The sequence below is a fragment of the Hyperolius riggenbachi genome, chromosome 12, assembly GCF_040937935.1.
Source record: "Hyperolius riggenbachi isolate aHypRig1 chromosome 12, aHypRig1.pri, whole genome shotgun sequence".
Taxonomy (NCBI): Eukaryota; Metazoa; Chordata; class Amphibia; order Anura; family Hyperoliidae; genus Hyperolius; species Hyperolius riggenbachi.
Window position 1 is genome coordinate 206,944,218 of NC_090657.1, and position 22,112 is coordinate 206,966,329.

A 22,112-nucleotide genomic window follows, 5' to 3' on the forward strand; every position below is an offset into this window, starting at 1 on the left:
GACTTTAAAGTCTGAAAACCACTGCGCCTGCGTTGCCGTGTCATCACTCCCGCTGATGGCATCAGGAGCGTACTGCGCAGGCCCAGTATAGTCTGTGCCTGCGCCGTGCGCTCCTGGTGACATCAGGGGAAGCGAGGACACGGCAACGCAGGCGCAGTGGTTTTCAGACTTTAAAGAGAATCTGTATTGTTAAAATCGCTCAAAAGTAAACATACCAGTGCGTTAGGGGATATCTCCTATTACCCTCTGTCACAATTTCGCCGCTCCTCGCCGCATTAAAAGTGGTTAAAAACAGTTTTAAAAAGTTTGTTTGTAAACAAACAAAATGGCCACCAAAACAGGAAGTAGGTTGATGTACAGCATGTCCACACATAGAAAATACATCCATACACAAGCAGGCTGTATAAAGCCTTCCTTTTGAATCTCAAGAGATCATTTGTGTGTTTCTTTCCCCCATGCACTGAATTTTCAGGCTGCTCGTTTCTTCCTGCAAACAGCTTTGCCCTTGTCTGTAATTCTTCAGTATGTGAAAGCCCAGCCAGCTCAGAGGACGATTTATCCAGCTTGTAAAAGATAAGAGAGAAGAGAGAAGCTGCTCTAATCTAAATAACACACAGGCAGTGTGCATAGAGGGGCCTGGAAGGGGGAGTTCATAGCAAAACCACAACACTGAAGAACTTGGCAGCCTTCCAGACACAGGCTGACAAGTCTGACAGGGGAAAGATACATTGATTTATTACAGAGACAGTGATAGTATAAAGTGCTGCAGTAAGCCAGAACACATTAGAATAGCTTTTGGAGCTTGTAGGATGATAAAAAACAGGATGCAATTTTTGTTACGGAGTCTCTTTAAAGTCTGAAATTCCAGAAGTGAACCGGAGGCGGGGCCGGAGCATCGGTGAGTGGCTGCGCGAGCACAGGATGTCTGCGGGGGACCATTAGAAGCCTCAGGTAACTTCAACTCATTTTCTCCCGACCCCCCTACAGTATCCCTTTAAGCAATGGGAAGAAAGCAGAAAATGAAGACCTCACCAACCCAGACACTCGCACACACAGCACACACACACAGCAGAACACACGCACACAGCAGAACACATACACACGCACGCACACACACACACACACACACACACACACACACACACACACACACACACACACACAGCAGAACACACGCACACACACACAGCAGAACACATGCACACACACACAGCAGAACACACACACACACAGCAGAACACACGCACACACACACAGCAGGACACACACACACAGCAGAACACACACACACAGCAGAACATACACACACACAGCAGAACACACACACAGCAGAACACGCACACACAAACACACACACACAGCAGAACACACACACACAGCAGAACACACGCACACACACACAGCAGAACATACACACACAGCAGAACACACACACACACACAGCAGAACACACACACACACAGCAGAACTCACGCGCGCACACACACACACACACACACACACACACACACACACACACACACACACACACACACACAGCAGAACACACAGCAGAACACACACACGCACACGCACACACACACACACGCACGCACGCACCACACACACACACACACACACACACACACACACACACACACACAGCAGAACACACGCACACACACACACACACACACACACAGCAGAACACACGCACACAGCAGAACACACGCACACACACACAGCAGAACACACGCACACACACACACAGCAGAACACACGCACACACACACACACAGCAGAACACACGCACACACACACATAGCAGAACACACACACAGCAGAGACAGAAGAGGCAAGAGAAGAATGATAGGTGTGCATTTCACATTTATTTCCATTAGGAAATAGTATATATTTTTTACAGGCAAACACGGCTTGAAGGTGACGTCCAAGATGGAATCAAACAAATAAAAGGCGGAGATTATGGTTTTCCTAAAGACTGAAAAAGTGGTGTGTCTTCATCTTCAGCCCTGTCTCCAGACTGGAGCATGGCTGTCTCTTCTGTGTGCCCTGGTACAGCCTGTGGCGTAGGTAAGGAGTTATGGGCCCCAGTGCAAGATTGGGCAGTACATTCGGCACCCCCTAAAGTAATCTATATATAACAATTGATACGGAGCACCAAAACCTGCCGAGGACAATGGCAGGGACACAGAGAGGCAAAAGAGGGGGAAAGCTTGTTAATGATTACCACTATTCACAGCAGACATAGAGGGTATCAGTACCAGCATAGCACTAATGAAAAGCTAATACAGCAGCCAAAGGAGGGCTTCTATTGGGCCCCTCAGGTCTAGGGCCCCAGCTTAGCTGCAACCTCTGCATCCCCTATTCCTACGCCGCTGAGAGGGGACAGCTTAGCTCCAGTGAAGGGGAAGGGACATTGCTTCACCAGCAATGCTACAGCTGTATGACACTGAATCCCTCCGCCCCCTTCTTCAGTTTTAAAATGTTCATACAGTAAATGTAAGGCACTTCCCCACTAGAGCAATTATCTCCTGAGTATTTCATAAAAGGGCTCAAATAATTTCATTAACTTGCAAAAACAATCCTGGAAAATCACTTGCTAGACTCTAAAAATCATGTAATTTCTCTGTATTTAAAGTGTACCTGAGATAAATGAAGTATAAGGATTTATATGTATCTGGGGCTTCCTCCAGCCCCCTGCATTCTGTCTGCTCAATTGCCGTCCTCCCGATCCCCTCCGTCCTCCCGTAGTGGAGCCAGTAATCCAGCCTAGTCACACTTCACTGCGCATGCATGGTCCCAACCATGCGCAATCCCCGATCTCGGGATCCTGGCCGGGAGCATTCTGCACAAGTGCAGATACATTCTTACCGAGCTGTGCATGTGCAGTGCGCTACCGGCCATGGGAGTGCAATCAGGGAGTGTGTGCGGCCAGGACTGTGCATGGGCAGTGGAGCATGACTGGGCCTGTTGGGGAATTTACTAGGCCACACTGCGGGAAAACAGAAGGGAGCTGGAGGAGGACGACAGAGCAAATGGATTACAAGGTGCTTTAAAGCCAATGGGAACCGCTTAAAAAAAAAAAGGCAGATACTTACCTAAGGTGAGAGAAGGCTCTGGGTCCTGTAGCGCCTTCCCGCTCATCTCCTGGTGCTCTGGTTCAGGCAGCAGCTCCTCCGTTCAAATCCCCTGCTGCGGGGGACTTCGGAAGTCTTCGGGAGTCCGAGTCCTCCTGCAGATAGGCGGCTCCATACTGCGCAGAGGGTGCTCGCGCTTGCGCAGTATGGAGCTGCCCGTCTTCAGGAGGACTTGGGCTCCCGAAGACATTCAAAGTCTTCCTCTCAGTGGCAGAGATAGCAACATTTGGCCAAATTGGTCGAATGCTGCTAAGGGAGAGCCAGCGCTGGAACGGGCAATGGGAGAGGAGAGAGAAGCCTTATTAGGACCCCGAACATTCCCTCTCCTTAGGTAAGTATCTGCCTTTTGTTTTTTTCAAGTGGTTCCCATTGACTTTAACTGCACTCAAGTTTCATCTATGATCTAAAGCATTAAACACAGAATAAAATTAACTGCTACAACCATTTGAGTGATTTCCAAGATACGGAAAGGGTTAACACTCAAACTTTCCAGGGCAGAAGCCCTTTGTCTTCTTTATTTGCTCTCTAATTACTTCTATCTGATCATTTGTCCTGCAGCAGGAAATTATATCAGTTAGTTATGATATCACTTAGTAAGTGTAGTAAGGGAGGTATAAATATTCATTCAAATGACATCAGCGGAGTCTTATGCCTGGTACACACCACGCTACTTCCCGTCCGATAGATGAGTCAAAACCATTATTTTTTATAAAAGTGATCAGAAAATCAATCAATCAGAAATCAGATCGGAATAGTCAGAAACAATCGATTTAACCTGCCTATCTGACAAGAAATTGCGTTGTGTGTACCAGGCATTATACTGTTCAATATTCGTTGGTTTTTTTACTGTGTTTAATGTTTTAAAACTTTACTGTAATTTTGAGAATAATCCCTCTTTAAAAATATGTCTCAACCCTTTTAGCCCGGCATTTAGAGGATAGTTACCAGCACCAGTCAATGAGCAGCAGACATAGCTGTTTGTTGAGGACTATGATTGGGCACAATATATAGAACTGGTCTACTCAGCATTTACATCTTATAGATACACCTATGCTTTAAACCTCACAAAATAATCAAAAGTAGCTACTATTTCCTCAATATTACTTCAGTAATAAGCTAATAAATCCCCCTTTATCCATTAGTTCTCTCTACGATGGTCCCCTGTAGCCATTGCATATCCCTTGAGAAGCCTCATTTACCAATCTCGGCATGCAATGTGGGCTGGAACAGAAGTTACAGCTACAGCTAAGCATGCTGGGAGTAGCAGGATGTAGACCTCGCCCACTAAGCCTGTACTATATGCTGGTCCAGAGGAGGACGACACCTTACAAGGAGAATACACATTATGTGTATCTCATTACCGTGTTCTGTACAGCGGCTGGACTATTCCTGGCTGGTCAAAGTGACCTGAAAGACAAAACAAAAAGCATTATCAGTGTCATACAATTATTTTATTTATTTATTGTATATATAAAGCGCCAACATATTACGCGGCGCTGGACATTAGTTTAGGTTGCAGACCATATTTAGGGGTGACATACAGCAATATGACAATACAGGAATACAAGAAAAACCAGATCACACAGCACAGTATGAGTACAAGGTAATGCTTAGTCACTGGATGGGAGCATGGAGATTAGACAAGTCGAGCTCACTCAAGAGTTCACACAGATCCATAGGATGGGTGTACGGTAATGGAGGTGCTCAAACAGGTAAGAGACACAAGGAGAAGGACCCTCCCTGAAGGCTTACAATCTAGAGGGAGAGGTAGGGACATGAAAGGTAGGGGACCAGAGTTCAGCTGCGGGTTCAGAGCACTAGTGAAAGGGGGGGGGGGGGGGGAGGGTAGGCCAGAGTGAAAAGGTGCATTTTGAGGGCCTTCTTGAAGATGATGGAGGGGGAAACCCTGATGGGGGGAGGTAGGGAGTTCCATAGTGTTGGAGCAGCTCTTGCATAACAGTAAGAGATCACTTATAAGTGTAAATAGATTATCAATGAATCTGTGATATAATTCAGTCTTAATCAAACCTCAATCAGTAATGGATGACTTCCACAATTGCCCTTTCTTTGATTATCACTTGAAATTTGTGGTGGAAGTAAAGGTGGCTACATGTGCTCCGGCAACCACGTGGGGGCACATGTATATGGCTGGAGCCCCCTTACATTAGGAGGGACAGTGCCAGGGGTTTCATCGTGTTCTTCCCAATATAGTTCGCCTTTACCACCACACACCCGATCGACCACAACGGCCCAACATCTTGCAGCATTTTTGATGGATACATGCGTCCAATTCAGCTCAAAACTGGCAACATCTTCAAATAGGCATGCTCTTGGCGGCAGCGATTTTCATTCAATCCGATAATTATTACCAAATTGTATCGTCAAGTCGATTGATGTATGGCCACAATTAGTTATTTCTTTAGGAATAGGCAAGCTAGTGCCCAGGGCATAACGTGTTGGAGAGAGCTACAGTGAAACATACCAAGCACACTGCTCTTCATGGAAATACTATAAAAAGCTTCTGGTTACACAACGGAAGGGATGGGATGAAACAGGTACGAGCAGGTATAGAGCGATAAGGTTTACAGGGTTTGCTAGAACACGCCTGAGATTTATCAACTAAATGGGCACCCTAAATCAGCATAACTATTAATGTACTAATTAAGGATGGCCCATTGGGGTGCTGTCCGCAGATTCCATGTGTGACCACCTGTGTGGTATTGGCGACACATATATGTTGCAGACTAATCTGTAGCCTATTCCTCAAATCAGTTCTTCAATTCTACCAAACCGTTTTATGTTACTCTGTCCCCTCTGTGATATCCAACATATAATCAAGCCTCGTCTTCCTGACAATAACCGCTTCAACTCACACAAACTGACAGGATTCAAATGGCCACAGTCCCTCTAGTGCCTGGAAGGTGTCACTACAAGGGGATACTATCCTCCCACAGATATAGCTGGTGAACACTAGATAGACCCTGATACTTCAGCCCACATACAGTAATGATCTGATGCTTTCAGCAACACTAAAGGTGCCTATACATCTAGAGAACTCCCTCTCACTGAATAAGACCAGAAATAGTCATACACCACAGACCGATTCCCAATAGAATCCAGCATGACATTGCCTCCTCCCCCACCCAATTCTTAAATCCCTCAACCCCCCCAACCCCCCATTGTCACCTACATGTCTGCTGTTACCCCAGTGTTATACCACAAGGCGCACATACCACGTGGTTCGTCTGTGACATGCGGCTGTGCCATGTAGGGTAATGGCTGACACAGGGGAGACAGCAGAGGAGTGGCCAGGAGTCGTGCCAGTGGACAGCTGAGAATTTTCAAAGCACATTCGGGATGGGGGGCTACATTTAACACTTGGGTGGGGACAACGGCCAGAGGTATGTCGCGTGCGCTGGTTGTTGTGATATTGCATTCAGAACTGAGATTTTTTTCCAGCAATGAATTTGACTGATTTCGGCCAGAAATCTGTTGAACCGTCGATTGATACATTTATAGAATTAGATGGTCAATTGGGCAGCAAAATCACTTTAGTCCTGACTTTAAGAGGTTGGTTAATCCTCCCTGCTTAGGCAGGGATGGTTTTAGATAAAATGGGGCCCTGGGCAAAAATGAATGTGGGGCCCCAATACATTTTCATAATCTACTGACGGTAAACTTATGGCCACTACGGTTCCTGACTTGTGGAGCTCTTAATTATCTTGGGGCACAGAACAAGAGCCCGGTTTGACCCTATGGAAGCATTGGTCCTGGGCTTGGAGCTTGCTGGGTTATCCCACTGAATTCATGGGAATCAGTGCAAACCTCACAGCGTTTCAGGCACAACAAGACCTTTTATCAGCACAACCAATTCAGTTTCCCATTAGCTATACAGGTTACTTCTACCTCACTTCATTTTGGTGACTGATACACAATGTTGATTCATTGTAGTCTCAGTCATTTCATCCAAAACTATCATTTAACATTGCATGATCACATTTAAAGGCAGCAGAAGTGTTTTCCCCAAAGGAGACTTACTTTAGAGGTGATGGTGTCCCGAGTCTTCAGCCGCAGCTTGTTAACCTGAGACTCGGCGATGTCCGCACGCTCTTCCGCTTCCTCCAGCTCATGCTGCACCCGGCGGCACTTGGACATGTGGGTGTTAGAATGCTCTTCCTGCACAAGGGGTAAAGATGATATTCAGTATAAGGAATGCTCCAATAGTGATAGATCAAAAGATACTTCACGGTTGGACATTGCTGAAAGGCTTGAGGTTAGGTTTAGTTCAAATACCAAATGAGGTTAGACATCTATGCAGGAAAGGTTGAAGTAAACCTGAAGGTGGCCACACACCATACAATTTTTTAAATATCTGTTCAATTTAAGAATTGCAATCAATTTTTCTGACTGATTGTAACATTTCAAAAATATGACCAATGTACCCCACACCTATGTTCAATTTTTCCCCCAATTATGATAAAAATGATTGGAAACTCTAACAAAATTGCTAGGGTGTGTATATTAATAAATTGACAACCCAACACACACCATACAATCTTTAGAAAGATTGCAGAAAAATATCTGGCAGTCCGGATCGATTAAAATCGAAGAAAATGGGAAATCCGGTCGGATTTTTCAGTCGAATGAAAAAAAAGCTTTCGATTTTTTCGGGCGATACGATCGTTTTTATCGAATTACTGTAAAATCGGATCATTTTATTGTATCGTGTGTGGCCACCTTAAGACATAGAAAGCAAGAGGATTTATAGTTTTCAGGGCTTCCAACAGCCCCCTGTAGTCCGTTAGCTGGCTCTGTGTTCGTCCAGACCGCTATGTTCTGCCACTGTGGAGTCTGCGGTTCTGGCTGTGCACACCCCCGATCGTGCTCCCATAGCAAGGAGCATTATGCACAAATGCAGTTACTGTGCATGTTAGAGAACTGCTTAGAGAACTGCGCATGTGCAGAGCACTCCCGATCACTGGAGCGTGATTAGGGGGTGCGAGCAGCCCTGATCATGCATGTACAGTAGTCCTTGACCTTCTCAGGGGACCGACAGCGGCGCAACAAAGGGGACCAAAATACAGTGAGGCAGCAGACAAGCTACGGGGGGCTGCAGGAAGCCCCAGGTAAGGTCCTTTTGCTTTCAATTTTCCAGGTACAGTCGCTAGGTTGTGTGTATAGGCTAAGTTAAAAAGTTAAACCTAGGTTATTTAGTGGATTTTGAGGGAGTTCACAGGATGCTTTAAAACAGGTATTAAAAGTAGTTTACACCATCAGTACCTGGCACTTGGTTACAATAATAGTAATAATGTTTATTATAATTAGGAATAGCTATTCTGTGCATATTATTAGTGATTTACAAGTGCACATTAGTCCACTTAGACTGCTGCTTGAAACCTGAACTTTCATGGGATCAGTAGACTATAGGATCTTAAAAGCACTGGCCATATGCCAATATCTTTCTTTGGAATGGGCAGCAGGTTGGCAAAGTGTCTCACATTCTCACCCAGCAGCGCTAGAGTCCAAAATCCCCAAACCATGCCGATAAGGTAAGTGGAACCTACTCATAAAATAGCCTTAGAGGATGGTAGGAACATCATATTATGACTATGGTAGGAATTAGATTGTGGGGGACAGTTAGTGATATTAGTCGGAAAAGCTTGATAAGAGAGGGAAGGGCGAGCACAATTTACTGAGTCTCCCACCATAAACAGTTAAACGCGGGTTCACTTCAAAGCTGGCCATACACCAAACATTTGTGTCCAATCTTTCCACGTCCATGCAGTATGAGAGATAGCCCAATACTACATGTATGTGGTAACATCCTAGAAGATTGTGTGCTATATGGCCACTATAAAGCCTAACTCTAGGATTACATAACATAAGACAAGGTTACGCCTCACCTCAATTCCCTTAAAGTGAACCTGAACTAGAGTGATATGGAGGTTGCCATATTTATTTCCTTTTAAACAATACCAGTTGCCTGACAGTCTTGCTGATCTCTTTTGGCTGCAGTAGTGTTTGAATAACACACCTGAAACAGGCATGCGGCTAATCCAGTCAGACTTCAGTCAGAGCACCTGATCTGCATGCTTGTTAAGAGTCTTTGGATTTACCAGTTCAGGGCCACAGGCGTGCACCACCCTAGTGACCATACTATTTTTTACGATTCAGCACATGCCATACAACTTAGCAGCCAAATGACTCCCCCCCCCCTTTTTCTGCCCACCAACAGAGCTTTCTGTTGGTGGGCTCTGATCGCTGCTGTAGGCTGTATTTTTTTTTTTAAATAAAATTGTCAATTTTTTTTATTTCCAACCTCCCTCCCCCCCCCCCAAAGAGCCAATCAGCATGATCGTCATCAGCATCAGCCTATAAGAGACAATCGTTTGTGAGCCTCTCCTGGGGACAGCTCAGTGACAGTGCTGTCCCCATACAGGGCTGCACTAGATCGCAGCACTGTACAACCATTTTTATGTTCTAACAGCCTGCTAGCCGCAATTGCAGGCTTGCAGGCTGATGTCGGAGCTCTGCTCTGTCATTCAGCGGTGATGCGCGTGCAATCCCTGCTAATCTCCACCCACTGCTCTTATCTACGATCGGCGGTCCTGGGGATGCCACCTTCCCGATGCCTATTGGCGTTAGGCATTCGGGAAGGGTTAAAAATTAGTGGCAGATGATCAGCAGGACATCCAAGCAATTTACATTGTTTAAAAGGAAGCAGCTGCTCTGACTTAAATCTGACATGCATGCTTGACATGCTTGTTTCAGGTGTGTGATTCAGATACTACTGCAGCCAGAGATCAGCAGGACTGCCTGTTAACTGGTAACATTAAGCCACTTGAGGACCACAGTGGTAAACCCCTCTAAAGACCAGGCTGTATTCTTCATAATTGGCCACTGCAGCTTTATGGCCAAGCTGCAGGGCCGCACAACACAGCACACGAGTGATCCCCCCCCCCTTTCTCCCCACCAACAAAGCTCTCTGTTGGTGGGGTATGATCGCCCCCCTTGTGTTTATTTATTTTTTAATAAATATTTTTGTTCATATTTTCGTGTTTTTTTGTTGGTTTTTTTTACACATTTTTTTCTTTTTTTTTCTTTTTAGAAATTCCCTCTTTCCCTCCCCCCAGCCGGCCAATCACACGATCGCCTGTCATAGGCTTCTGCCTATGAGAGCCGATCGCTCTCTTGTCCCCCAGGGGGACAGCCGTGTCACACGGCTGTCCCCAGTGCAGCGCTGCTGCTGATCGCAGTACTGCACTATGTAAACAGACGGCGATCAAGCCATCTTACAGTCTCCCGAGCGGTACTAGCCGCTCGGAGACTGAAGAGGGGGCGGAGCTCCGCCCCCCGAGAAGGAGATGCGCACACACCCTGCGCGCGATCTCCTTCAGTAGCCGTCTCCAGGACCTGACGCCAATTGGCGTTAGGCGGTCCTGGGGCTGTCGGCGTGGAGCGGTCATCAGGTAGTTAAAAGGAAATAAAAATATGGCAGGCTATATACTTTTCTCACTTCAGGAGGCATTACTCATCTTTAAAGTATACCTGACCCAAGGCAGAGGTACCTAAGGTAAATACTGAGGCATGTCCATGGTGGATCCACATACTTCTATGTGTTGTCAGCTCCTCTCCCTGTTCAATCGGTCTCTGTAATCAGTCCTTAAACAAAAGTACTTTCAGATAAAGTGACATTTTCAGACAGGAAGAGGCGGGCTTGCTGTGATGTTTCCTCCTATCACCCTCCCGTTCCCTCCTCTTCCCCAAGAAGTGAAAATGATGCGATTCTCATATCAATGCTCCAAAATACAATTTCCACTTTGGCCCCTTCCTATTGACTTACAGCCTCCTCGGTCTGCCTCTTATAGGACTTCACTTTCAGCTGTAGTTTGTCCACCAGATCTTGGAGTCTCATATTGTTCTTCCTCTCTTCTTCAGTCTGTGGGGAATGATGGAAAGGTTAACAGGTGCAGTCACAAGGAAAGGTGGTCTAATGTGTGCATTACAGCTCCATACCTGAAACGTGAGTTCCTTCACGCGCCTCTCATACTTCCGGATACCTTTGATAACGTCAGCATTCCTCTTCTGCTCCAAATCCAGCTCTGTCTCCAGTTCCCTTACCTGAGGCCAGCCAGAAGAAGGGAATCATTATGATACCAACACTCCTCTTATTCTGTTACACTTGAAACATTTTCAACAATATGTTCATAGATAAAACTCCAAACAAACGTTACATTGCAAACTGAAGTGCAAATTACAGCTACTTTGCAAAACCTGTGTGCAGGGGCATAATTACCATGCATAGGATCCCCTGTAAAAAAAAAAAAAAGATTGCATGGGACCCCCTAGGTCCATAGAAACCCCACCTCTCCTAAGGGACCAGGCAGGCAGCAAACACAGCAATCAATGTGCAGTGAATTTAGCACCTCTGTCAATGGTGCTAAATTTACTGCACATTGATTGCTGTGTTTGTTGTCCCCGTTTTATTGCCTGAAGAAGTGGGTCTGTTCCCACGAAACGCGTTGCAGATTTTGGGGTACTATTGAATAAATGCATTCGTTTGATTTGATGACAGACCTTGGTGTCTAATTATTGAGGGGAAGTCCACCACTTTCCCTCTCGGCAATTTTTAACAATTTTATATCAATTTTATTCTGCTGGCGCCTCTGATCACCTACCAGTATAAATGAATTGATGGGTCTGAATCAGGAAAGGTGTGGTCCATCAGGTAGAACACATTCCTCTCTTACTCAGTCCATCCTAAACACTGGCATGGATCTGGCCCTCCAGGCCTGGAGTTCCACACCTGAGCTGTAGGTCAACACAGCACGAAACTGGCGTAGACTGGCGATATAAGTGAAATACTTACCCTGGCCTCCAGTTTCTGGAGCTGTTTCCTTCCTCCTTTCAGAGCCAGCTGCTCAGCTTCTTCCAGACGAAGCTGAAGGTCCTTCACAGTCTGGTCCAAATTTTTCTTCATCCTCTCCAGGTGAGCACTAGTATCTTGTTCCTTTTTCAGTTCCTCGGCCATCATGGCAGCCTGGAAATCAGATGGCCCCAACATCATAATTAAATTGAACACAGTTCTTTTTTTAACCATTTTTTTTTGCATGCCTGTTAATTTTACAGAACTAATGGTAACATAATTTAGCTTTCTAAAGCCTGCAGTAGTTGTATAGTTGTATTAAAGAAATAGGAAGTCTCCTGGAAAGATCTTATCAATGGCAGGAGGAGTAAAAATTTGAGTTTCGAGTGGACCCATCCTTTAAGTCTAGTGTAATAAAACAATTACTCTGTTTTTCAAGATACTTTTTTTGATGTTGAGCCTTAAAAGCATTTATTGGACAGGATAAACCAAAAGACTTACATCAGTGATGGCCTTCTTGGCTTTCTCCTCTGCGTTACGTGCTTCTTTGGTGGTGTCCTCGATTTCTCCTTGAAGCTGAACCAAGTCACTCTCCAGCTTCTTCTTGGTATTAATAAGACTTGTGTTCTGTGGATGGAAAAATAGGTGAACTGAAACCATTCATCCACCAGTTAAACCAGCATTTACCATTTAAATGATTCTCTTAGATACTAAGCAGTTACAATTACGGTAATATACAACAGGTTCTTAGCTCCTACCTGTGAGTGCAGCAACTGGACACGCTCTGTAGCATCTATAAGTTCTTGCTCTGCCACCTTTCTGGATCGTTCGGTTTGCTCTAGGGAAGCCCTCAGCTCCTCAATCTCTGAAAGCATCAAGTTGTTTCTCCGTTCAACTATAGCAAGCTGCTCCTTCAAGTCTTCTTGTCCTCGGAGTGCATCGTCAAGGTGAATCTGAGTGTCCTACAGAGGTAAAGCTAACCCAGTTATGCTTATTTGCGTTGTAGGCCCCAAACTGTGTTTCATTTGGGTATATGAGCACATGGTAGGCTGGAAACTCTAGCTGCCATAGTGACTTTTACAAAATGTATTAACTTGCATGGGTCTAATGTCCTGGAATGTGTCACTACAGGGAACTGATTATATTGTCCTCAGTCAAGAATAAGATAAAGCCTTCAGTATCAAACCACCATTTTCCACAGCATGCTTGATCCAAACTAGTGGCCAGGGAGGAACCAAGTATTTCAAAAACAAAATACCAGTACAAGAGGCCCAAGATGAAAACACCTAAACTTCTGTTAGTGATCTGCTCTGATATGAACTATGGTAATAAACTGAAACTAGTTTTCAAATCAGTTTGTCAGTACGAATCAGATTTGAGTACAATCTGTCATTTTGACTGAATCTGCCCAGAATTTGTGTTCTTTTCTGCAGAAAAAAATTGAAAAAATCTGCTCAAAATTGGGGGCACATCAGTTAACACTCAGCAGCTGAGCTTCTACTGAGAAGTTTGATTGTTGCTTTAATAAGGCTAATGTCATTTCTGAAAACAGCAAGCTTGATTAAAGAAAGAATGAACCAATCACCTTCACACTGAAGTTAGTGGACACAAAAGAGCATCAGTGTTGCTCTACTTGTTAAGTGTGGCCATATTTATCCAAAACATGTTAGTATGGAAGAATCCCATACCTTTAGCTGCCCTTGGACATTTCGCAAGTATTTCTGGGCTTCTGCAGCAATGCGGTTGGAGTGGCTGAGTTGTATCTCCATTTCATTCAGGTCACCTTCCATCTTCTTCTTGATTCTGATGGCCTCGTTCCTGCTCCTTATTTCGGCATCCAGGGCAGTCTGAAGCGTTTCCATAGACCTTTGGTAGTTCCTCTTCATTTGGTCAATCTCTTCATCTTTCTCCGCTATCTTTCTGTCGATGTCAGCTTTCACTTGGGTGAGCTCCAGCTGGATACGGAGGATTTTCGCTTCCTCGTGCTCCAGAGTGGCCTGCACAAAGTTATAATGTCAGACATCTTTCCTACTGTGAGAACCAATATAATGTCAAAGATCATGGTCTGGAAAAACCTCACAAGGTCAATTAAAGAGGCATTGGAAGAAGTTGACAGTTAAACATAGAAGGCTTTTTGAACAAGATATGGCTACAATGTTTAAAATATGCCTATATACAGTACATACACTTCTGGTGTGAATGATTCCTTAGAGTTGTGGAGGTTCAAATTTCCAAATATGCAGGCAACTAATTAATTGACAGAACCACTGTGGATTTGTTTTTAAAACTGGACCTTCAAGGCCATGTCACATGGATGACTCAGTCACCATGACCAGTAACTGCAAGTCAACTTAAATGTTTTTCAAAGAAGTCCCCAGAAATAGCAACTAGTTCCTACATTCTGTTGTTTGTAATAAATGTGATACAAATGCAGAAAGTATTGCACCATACTCCACTGCCTGGACATAACACTCAATATAAATTCAGTTTTTATACTGCATTAACCACCTGAAAACCAGCCACTTAAAGCAGATCCGAGATGAAAAACTAACTATAACAAGTAACTTGTCTATATATCTTATCTAAAGTTTAGATAGTTTAAACAGCAAATCTAGCTGAAAACAGCTTTAATAGAAAATGATTATTTCTTCCTGTGATACAATGACAGCAGCCATGTTGTTTGTAAACATTACACAGAGGCAGGCTTATCTGTATCTTGAGCACTCAGCCTGTGAAAAAAACTTTATCCCCCCTCCTCCCTCCTCCCCTCTGCCTCTGAAATCAATGGCTAGTAACACATCCTCCTCCTCCTGCCCTGACTGAGCTCCCATGAGCCCTTGCTACTGCCAATGCTCTCTGAAAATCTGTGGGCGTGGTTTATTTAGTTTATAGGGAATTAGAGTATTAAAACAAAAACAAAAAAGTATTTGGCTTGAGGAATGCTCTATAAACAATAGGAAAGGAACACAATTATGCAATGAGTAAAAGTTCACCTCGGATCCACTTTAAAGTTTTTTTTTTGAATTTAGGTCTGCCTTAATTAGGAAACAATACCTCAGCTTCTTCAAGAGAGGCCTGCATCTCACTCTTCTCCATCTCAACTTGCTTCTTGGCTTTCTCCAGCTCATGGATGGTTTTACCACTTACAGCCACCTGTTCCGTCAAGTCAGTGATCTCCTCTGCAATAAAACATACAATTGTTAAATATGGCAAAAAGAGGGTAGATAAAGACTATACAAGTAGGATAAAGAGCATTGGCAAAGTGCAGAAGCTCACAGTCCAGACATTAGTTTGCTGCAGTCAGTCAGTCACTTTATATGACTACCTTTTGGTGCTACCTGAAAATATTTTGCTTTAAGAGTAATGAGTGGAGGAGTTATGGCTCAGGTACAGAATTGGTCAGGATAGTCTGCTACTTCATGTAGCTCTTTACAGTTCAGCTCCTCCATTCCCAGCCACCACTCACGTTGTAGGTTCTTGTTCTCCCTCTTAATGGTTTCGAGTTGGTCTAAGGTCTCCTCATAGGAATTCTTCATCTTGAAGAGCTCGGTGCTCAGAGACCTCGATTCCTTCAGTGCAGATTCAAGCTCAGCCTGAGACTCTTCATACTTCTGCCGCCACTCCGCCAAAATCTAGAAGAGGTTGAAACACAATACAGGCGTTTTCAGATCTGATCATTTATGTGTCAGCTACTTTTTCCTCAATTTTCCACAAGACACCTTCTAGTCATATTTTGGGACCGTTTATGCTCCTACTTCATGTTCTTCATTTATCACCAAACAACTTTTAGGTATCTATCTATGAAGATTTTCATATTTATAAAAGTGGCAATCAAACTAATTATAAGAACTTGCCACCTTAATATGAATATTTGTGGGAACAGTCAGCCTAATCTCCAACTTGTAGCTTATAAAATGGCATTAGCCTTAATGAAAGTTGAGAACATCAAAGGCTACAATGAACAGCAGTGGTGTTTGCCTCCAACTCACTGTGTGCCAGTTTGCAGGAAACAGCCATGCTAAAAAGTAGATTTATTAACACTCCGGTTCACCATACTTTGTCCCTACTTTTCAAAACTTTAGAGCCAGTACTGCCTGACCAGAAACAAAAGTTTCTACAGCTCTGGGAAACTTCTAATCGTGCATCTGATCGACTTTGAGAATATTTCCCCCTTGACTCATAAGTGCTTGGTTTATATCTCAATCCGGGTGACAGGATACAAGATTGTCACCAGCTGGTACAGAACACCTGAAAAGCTACATAAGCTTTTTCCTTCTTGGTCTGATCTTTGTTGCAAATGCCACCATTATATTGGATCTTTTGATCACTGGTGGACATGCCCCCCAAAAAAGAACTTTTCTGGAAAACCATTTATTATTGTTTGGGAAAGATCTCATGGTTATCTGTTAACTTTTGGAAGGAAAAGTCCCCCTTCCATCACAAATATGTATCTATAAAATCATATAAAAACTTGCTGTTGATACATCTTATAAATGCTGCAATATCCCTGGTGCTGAGATACTTGAAAGCTTAGTCCCCTCCTAAAATTGGATATTGGATTACATGCATAAACTCTGTTTCCTGTAATAGGAATATTGTAAAGAAACCAGTACTGGAAACCATGAAGGACCAGCAGTTTCTACAGAATAGTGATGAAACATCATTTTAGCAGCTCTGTACAAAGACTTTGCATGACCAGTTCATAACTTCACCAGTGAAGGAGACCTCTCTCAGAAGTGAACAGTGGCATCCTTCATGCATTAGAACTGCTGGAGCAGTTTATTCTAAGGTTATTAGGTAGTTACCTTGTCAAAGTTCTTCTGTTTCTTGTCTAGGGCTGCTGCCACAGAGTTGGCTCTCTCCACATCAATCATCAGGTCCTCCACCTCTGCCTGCAGTCTCCCTTTGGTCTTCTCCAGAGATGAGCACTTTGAATTGACTGCCTCAATGTGCTCCTCAGCCTCTTGGAGGCGCTGGGCCAGCTTTTTCCTATAGCACAATGAATGTCAGTCATAATTGCTGCTGTTTAGAGTAATGTATCATGTTAGCCATCAGTAAAAGCAAGAAGATTTTAATCAGGATGATACCATTTATCGACTAAATTACAGATAATTAAGAGTAAGCTTTCAGCTTTTGAGACTTCATCAGACTGAATCCTGTATGCTTACAAGACAGCTGTATACATGCAACATCAAAGGGAATACATGGATTTTTTTAGGAAACATAAATACAAGTCATTATAATACATTAATTGAAACATAACATCCAAACAGGGTATTGAGAGGAAGTTGGGTGATAAATCTGATCATGGTATGGTTAGGTAGAATATCTGATCATGTGTGCAAAATGCCCCAAAGGAACTTACTGTACATGTAAGAAACTGGACAAACTCTGCGTAAACGTAAGAACGGACACAGGTACATTATTAACGAATCTAAACTCCGAGTCCCCACACACTTTCATTTCCATAGACACAGCTTAAATGATCTTTGGGTTACTGCCCTAGAGTGTGGATTTATATCACAAAATGAGAGACTGATAGCAGAGATAAAATGTATATGTTGGTAAATCTGTAGATGAAATACTGAACGAGGATACCAGTTTCTTAGATTGGTATGAGGTCGATAATGATATTTAACCTCCTGAGCGTTACGCCGCTCAGGAGGTTTTGTTACTTTTTGCCCGATTTTTAAATAAAAGTGCTAAATGGCTAAAAACCCTCTAGCTAGCACTAGGCTAGCTAGAAGAAGTCTCCGGCACCCTCCGATCCCCCATTTATACATTACCCAGCCTGGATCCAGCGATTGGCGCAGCCTCCCCGAACCGCTCCGGTCTTCACTATGGGGAGGATCGCAGATGATGCCATGACGTTGCCGACATCATGCGCAAACCCAATCCTCCCCATAGAGAGACCAGAGCTGTGCCAGGAGGCTGCGCAATCGCTGGATCCAGGGGGGAAGTAATGTGTAAATGGGGGGATCGCGGGGGATCCAGGGGTGCCGGACATTTTTATTAGCTAGACTAGTGCTAGCTGGAGGATTTACAGCCATTTGGCACAATTATTTATTTATGGGGGACTCCTGGGGCCACAGAGCGATATGACCAACACAGTGTCGGGCATACCGCTAGGGAGGTTAATGTCATCATTCTTTTTCCGCCCAGACTAACTGCATCCATTTTGATTCCAGCTAACTCTTGAACTAAGGAGTAAAGTGAAGCAGGCACTCCATCAAGTGCTGGGTGCTTGATGAAATGACATAGGCAATGTCAAACCACTTGCAATACGCGAACAATGTCCATCAGCACACCAAATTGGATGTAACACACTTTATTGTGCAGTATCCCTCATCACAAAAACCGACAATTGTTTATGGGTCTCGCAGGGTCCCCCTTTATGAAGATGTGTGGTGCCACATGTCTTCATAAAGGGGGACCCTGCGAGGCCCCAAAACAATTGTCGGTTTATCTGATGTAGGATACTGCACAATAAAGTGCGTTACATCTCATCTGGCGTGCTGATGGACATTGTTTGTGTATAACTCTTGAACTAGGCATTTAGTCTCAGTTGTGTGAGCGCTGAGTAAACAAGGAGTCTTATCTGTTTGTAAGATATCACCTAACAACCTCTCGAAAGCCTGTTTGGATGTTTTGTGTTTTGTTTCAATTAACATATCATAATGCCATATATTTATGTTTCCTAAAACATCCATGTATCCCCTTTGATGTTGCATGCATATAGCTGTTGTGTAAGCATACAGGATTCAGTTTGACAAAGGCTCAAAAGCCGAAAGCTTACTCTTATTTATCTCTTGCTGTTTAGAGATTAGACATACTGTACATCACAGCTTCTTCCTCAACTATTATGTTTAGAGCATCGTATCAGCCAAGTTTCAGGTAGATGCTGATGAGTGTCACACCGGCTTCTAGCAGTGAAAGTGTCTGCACCACAGTGATCTAGGGACTAAAGCTTGGGTGACAAACTTCTCCCAAACTATGTATTTAGTTTACTCCCGTTACCCCTAAATCTTTTTGAACTCTCTTACCATGTCTGTTAACTTATCCTTTGACCCATCACTAACCTCCTGTACAGGGAGTGCAGAATTATTAGGCAAATTAGTATTTTGACCACATCATCCTCTTTATGCATGTTGTCTTACTCCAAGCTGTATAGGCTCGAAAGCCTACTACCAATTAAGCATATTAGGTGATGTGCATCTCTGTAATGAGAAGGGGTGTGGTCTAATGACATCAACACCCTATATCAGGTGTGCATAATTATTAGGCAACTTCCTTTCCTTTGGCAAAATGGGTCAAAAGAAGGACTTGACAGGCCCAAAAAAGTCAAAAATAGTGAGATATCTTGCAGAGGGATGCAGCACTCTTAAAATTGCAAAGCTTCTGAAGCGTGATCATCGAACAATCAAGCGTTTCATTAAAAATAGTCAACAGGGTCGCAAGAAGCGTGTGGAAAAACCAAGGCGCAAAATAACTGCCCATGAACTGAGAAAAGTCAAGCGTGCAGCTGCCAAGATGCCACTTGCCACCAGTTTGGCTATATTTCAGAGCTGCAACATCACAGGAGTGCCCAAAAGCACAAGGTGTGCAATACATGCAAGACATGGCCAAGTAAGAAAGGCTGAAAGATGACCACCAATGAACAAGACACACAAGCTGAAATGTCAAGACTGGGCCAAGAAATATCTCAAGACTGATTTTTCTAAGGTTTTATGGACTGATGAAATGAGAGTGAGTCTTGATGGGCCAGATGGATGGATTGGTAAAGGGCAGAGAGCTCCAGTCCGACTCAGACGCCAGCAAGGTGGAGGTGGAGTACTGGTTTGGGCTGGTATCATCAAAGATGAGCTTGTGGGGCCTTTTTTCGGGTTGAGGATGGAGTCAAGCTCAACTCCCAGTCCTACTGCCAGTTTCTGGAAGACACCTTCTTCAAGCAGTGGTACAGGAAGAAGTCTGCATCCTTCAAGAAAAACATGATTTTCATGCAGGACAATGCTCCATCACACGCATCCAAGTACTCCACAGCGTGGCTGGCAAGAAAGGGTATAAAAGAAGAAAAACTAATGACATGGCCTCCTTGTTCACCAGATTTGAACCCCATTGAGAACTTGTGGTCCATCATAAAATGTGAGATTTACAAGGAGGGAAAACAGTACACCTCTCTGAACAGTGTCTGGGAGGCTGTGGTTGCTGCTGCACGCAATGTTGATGGTGAACAGATCAAAACACTGAAAGAATCCCTGGATGGCAGGCTTTTGAGTGTCCTTGCAAAGAAAGGTGGCTATATTGGTCACTGATTTGTTTTTGTTTTGTTTTTGAATGTCAGAAATGTATATTTGTGAATGTTGAGATGTTATATTGGTTTCACTGGTAAAAATAAATAATTGAAATGGGTATATATTTGTTTTTTGTTAAGTTGCCTAATAATTATGCACAGTAATAGTCACCTACAAACACAAATATCCCCCTAAAATAGCTAAAACTAAAAACAAACTAAAAACTACTTTCAAAAATATTCAGCTTTGATATTAATGAGTTTTTGGGGTTCATTGAGAACATGGTTGTTGTTCAATAATAAAATTATTCCTCAAAAATACAACTTGCCTAATAATTCTGCACTCCCTGTATAAGCCTAATCATAACTTCACCAATGCCTGTGAAAGACACTGAACCTTACCCATGCCTATGTCTTACCTCACTTTTTTTACTCATCCCCTTCCCCAGAGGTACTCCAACCTTAATCCTTTGAATATTACTACCTACATATGGCTAACCTTAAAGTGAAACTCCAGAGTCTCTGTGTCTGCCGACTTCTGGTGCAAAGCCCCACCCCTCACTGAAAAACACCATCTTTTTTCTCTATCTGACATATAGTTCCACTTTAAAGGGACTCCAAGCAGTGCAGAAACTATGGAAAGATGCATACCATTTTGAAGCTCTCTTTCTCCTCTTTCCAACGATATATAAACCGCTGCCCTACGCCTTTTAGTTTTCGCTATTTTCGCGATCGAATTTGCGGCCGCCACGATTTCGATCGCGAAAATATCGAAAATTAAAAGGCGCAGGGCGGCAGTTTATATATTGTTGGAAAGAGGAGAAAGAGAGCTTCAAAATGGTATGCATCTTTCTATAGTTTCTGCACTGCTCAGAGTCCCTTTAATCCTTTCATCTTATTTTAACCTTTTCAATGCTAAATAACTAACTTTAATGTGAAACACTACTTACTTGGCGTCCTCCAGCTCTTCTGTGCGCTGGATGGCGTCTGTCTCGTACTTCGTCCTCCATTGAGCTACTTCAGCATTAGCCTTGGACAAAGCTCTTTGTAGCTCTGACTTGGCCTCCTGCTCCTCCTCGTATTGCTCCCTGAGGAGGTCACAGTCATGGCGGGAGGACTGCAGGCCGTGGGCCAGAGCGTTCTTAGCCTGAGAGAGAGAGAAGACCCCATCAAAGGACCAGTCAATAGCTCCAGTAAGAGGAAAGTGGATATCTGGCCATATCTTACCTTCACCTCCTCTTCCATCAGCCTCTTCAGCTCCTCGATCTGCTGGGTGAAGGCCTGCTTGGACCTGGAAAGCTGCGACACCAGAGCTTCTCTCTCCTCCAGCTGACGGGCATATTCCCCTGTATTAAGAATTACACTCCTCAATATTAATACTTTACAAAATTGCCACAGAGATCAGTTTAGCAAAATTCTTTTTGTGATTTAAAGGGAACCTGTAGTGAAAAAAACTGAAATAAATTACATCCATAATTCTGGTGGATAACTATTGTGAAAAATAATAAAATTGTAAATGCATGCATGTACGTTTCTCCCAGTGTAAAATGCTCAATAGAACTATTTTCCTATGTCGCTGTCACTTACAGCAGTAGGAAAAAGCTGACATATCTGATTTTGGATTAGTCCATCCCCTTATTGGGGATTCTCAGTATACCTTTATTTTTTACAAAAATGGAAAGGATCTCGATAAACATGCAGGCCAGCTTCCCTTTGCATTTGCACACTATTTTGGAAGTTTAAGGAGCAACTGCTCTTCAAAAAGTGCTTTTGTAAATAAAGAAATGGCTGAGAATCCCCCATGAGGAGATGAACTGGT

The 22,112-nt window shown here is 43.6% G+C and overlaps 1 protein-coding gene across 1 annotated transcript in view; it reads right to left on the reverse strand.

Moving 5' to 3' along the window:
- Positions 1-1,848: 1,848 nt before the first annotated feature.
- Positions 1,849-22,112, reverse strand: part of LOC137541037 (myosin-3) — a gene marked incomplete at its 5' end in the record, with an annotated part of 96,806 nt that continues 76,542 nt past the window's right edge. The window contains 13 exons of the mRNA XM_068262180.1: positions 1,849-4,544; positions 7,176-7,313; positions 10,981-11,076; positions 11,154-11,258; positions 12,007-12,177; positions 12,505-12,630; positions 12,762-12,965; positions 13,692-14,000; positions 15,058-15,182; positions 15,470-15,635; positions 16,809-16,992; positions 21,244-21,440; positions 21,521-21,639. Coding sequence (XP_068118281.1) covers positions 4,521-4,544; positions 7,176-7,313; positions 10,981-11,076; positions 11,154-11,258; positions 12,007-12,177; positions 12,505-12,630; positions 12,762-12,965; positions 13,692-14,000; positions 15,058-15,182; positions 15,470-15,635; positions 16,809-16,992; positions 21,244-21,440; positions 21,521-21,639 — 1,964 coding nt within the window. The remainder of the gene's footprint in view (positions 4,545-7,175; positions 7,314-10,980; positions 11,077-11,153; positions 11,259-12,006; positions 12,178-12,504; positions 12,631-12,761; positions 12,966-13,691; positions 14,001-15,057; positions 15,183-15,469; positions 15,636-16,808; positions 16,993-21,243; positions 21,441-21,520; positions 21,640-22,112) is intronic.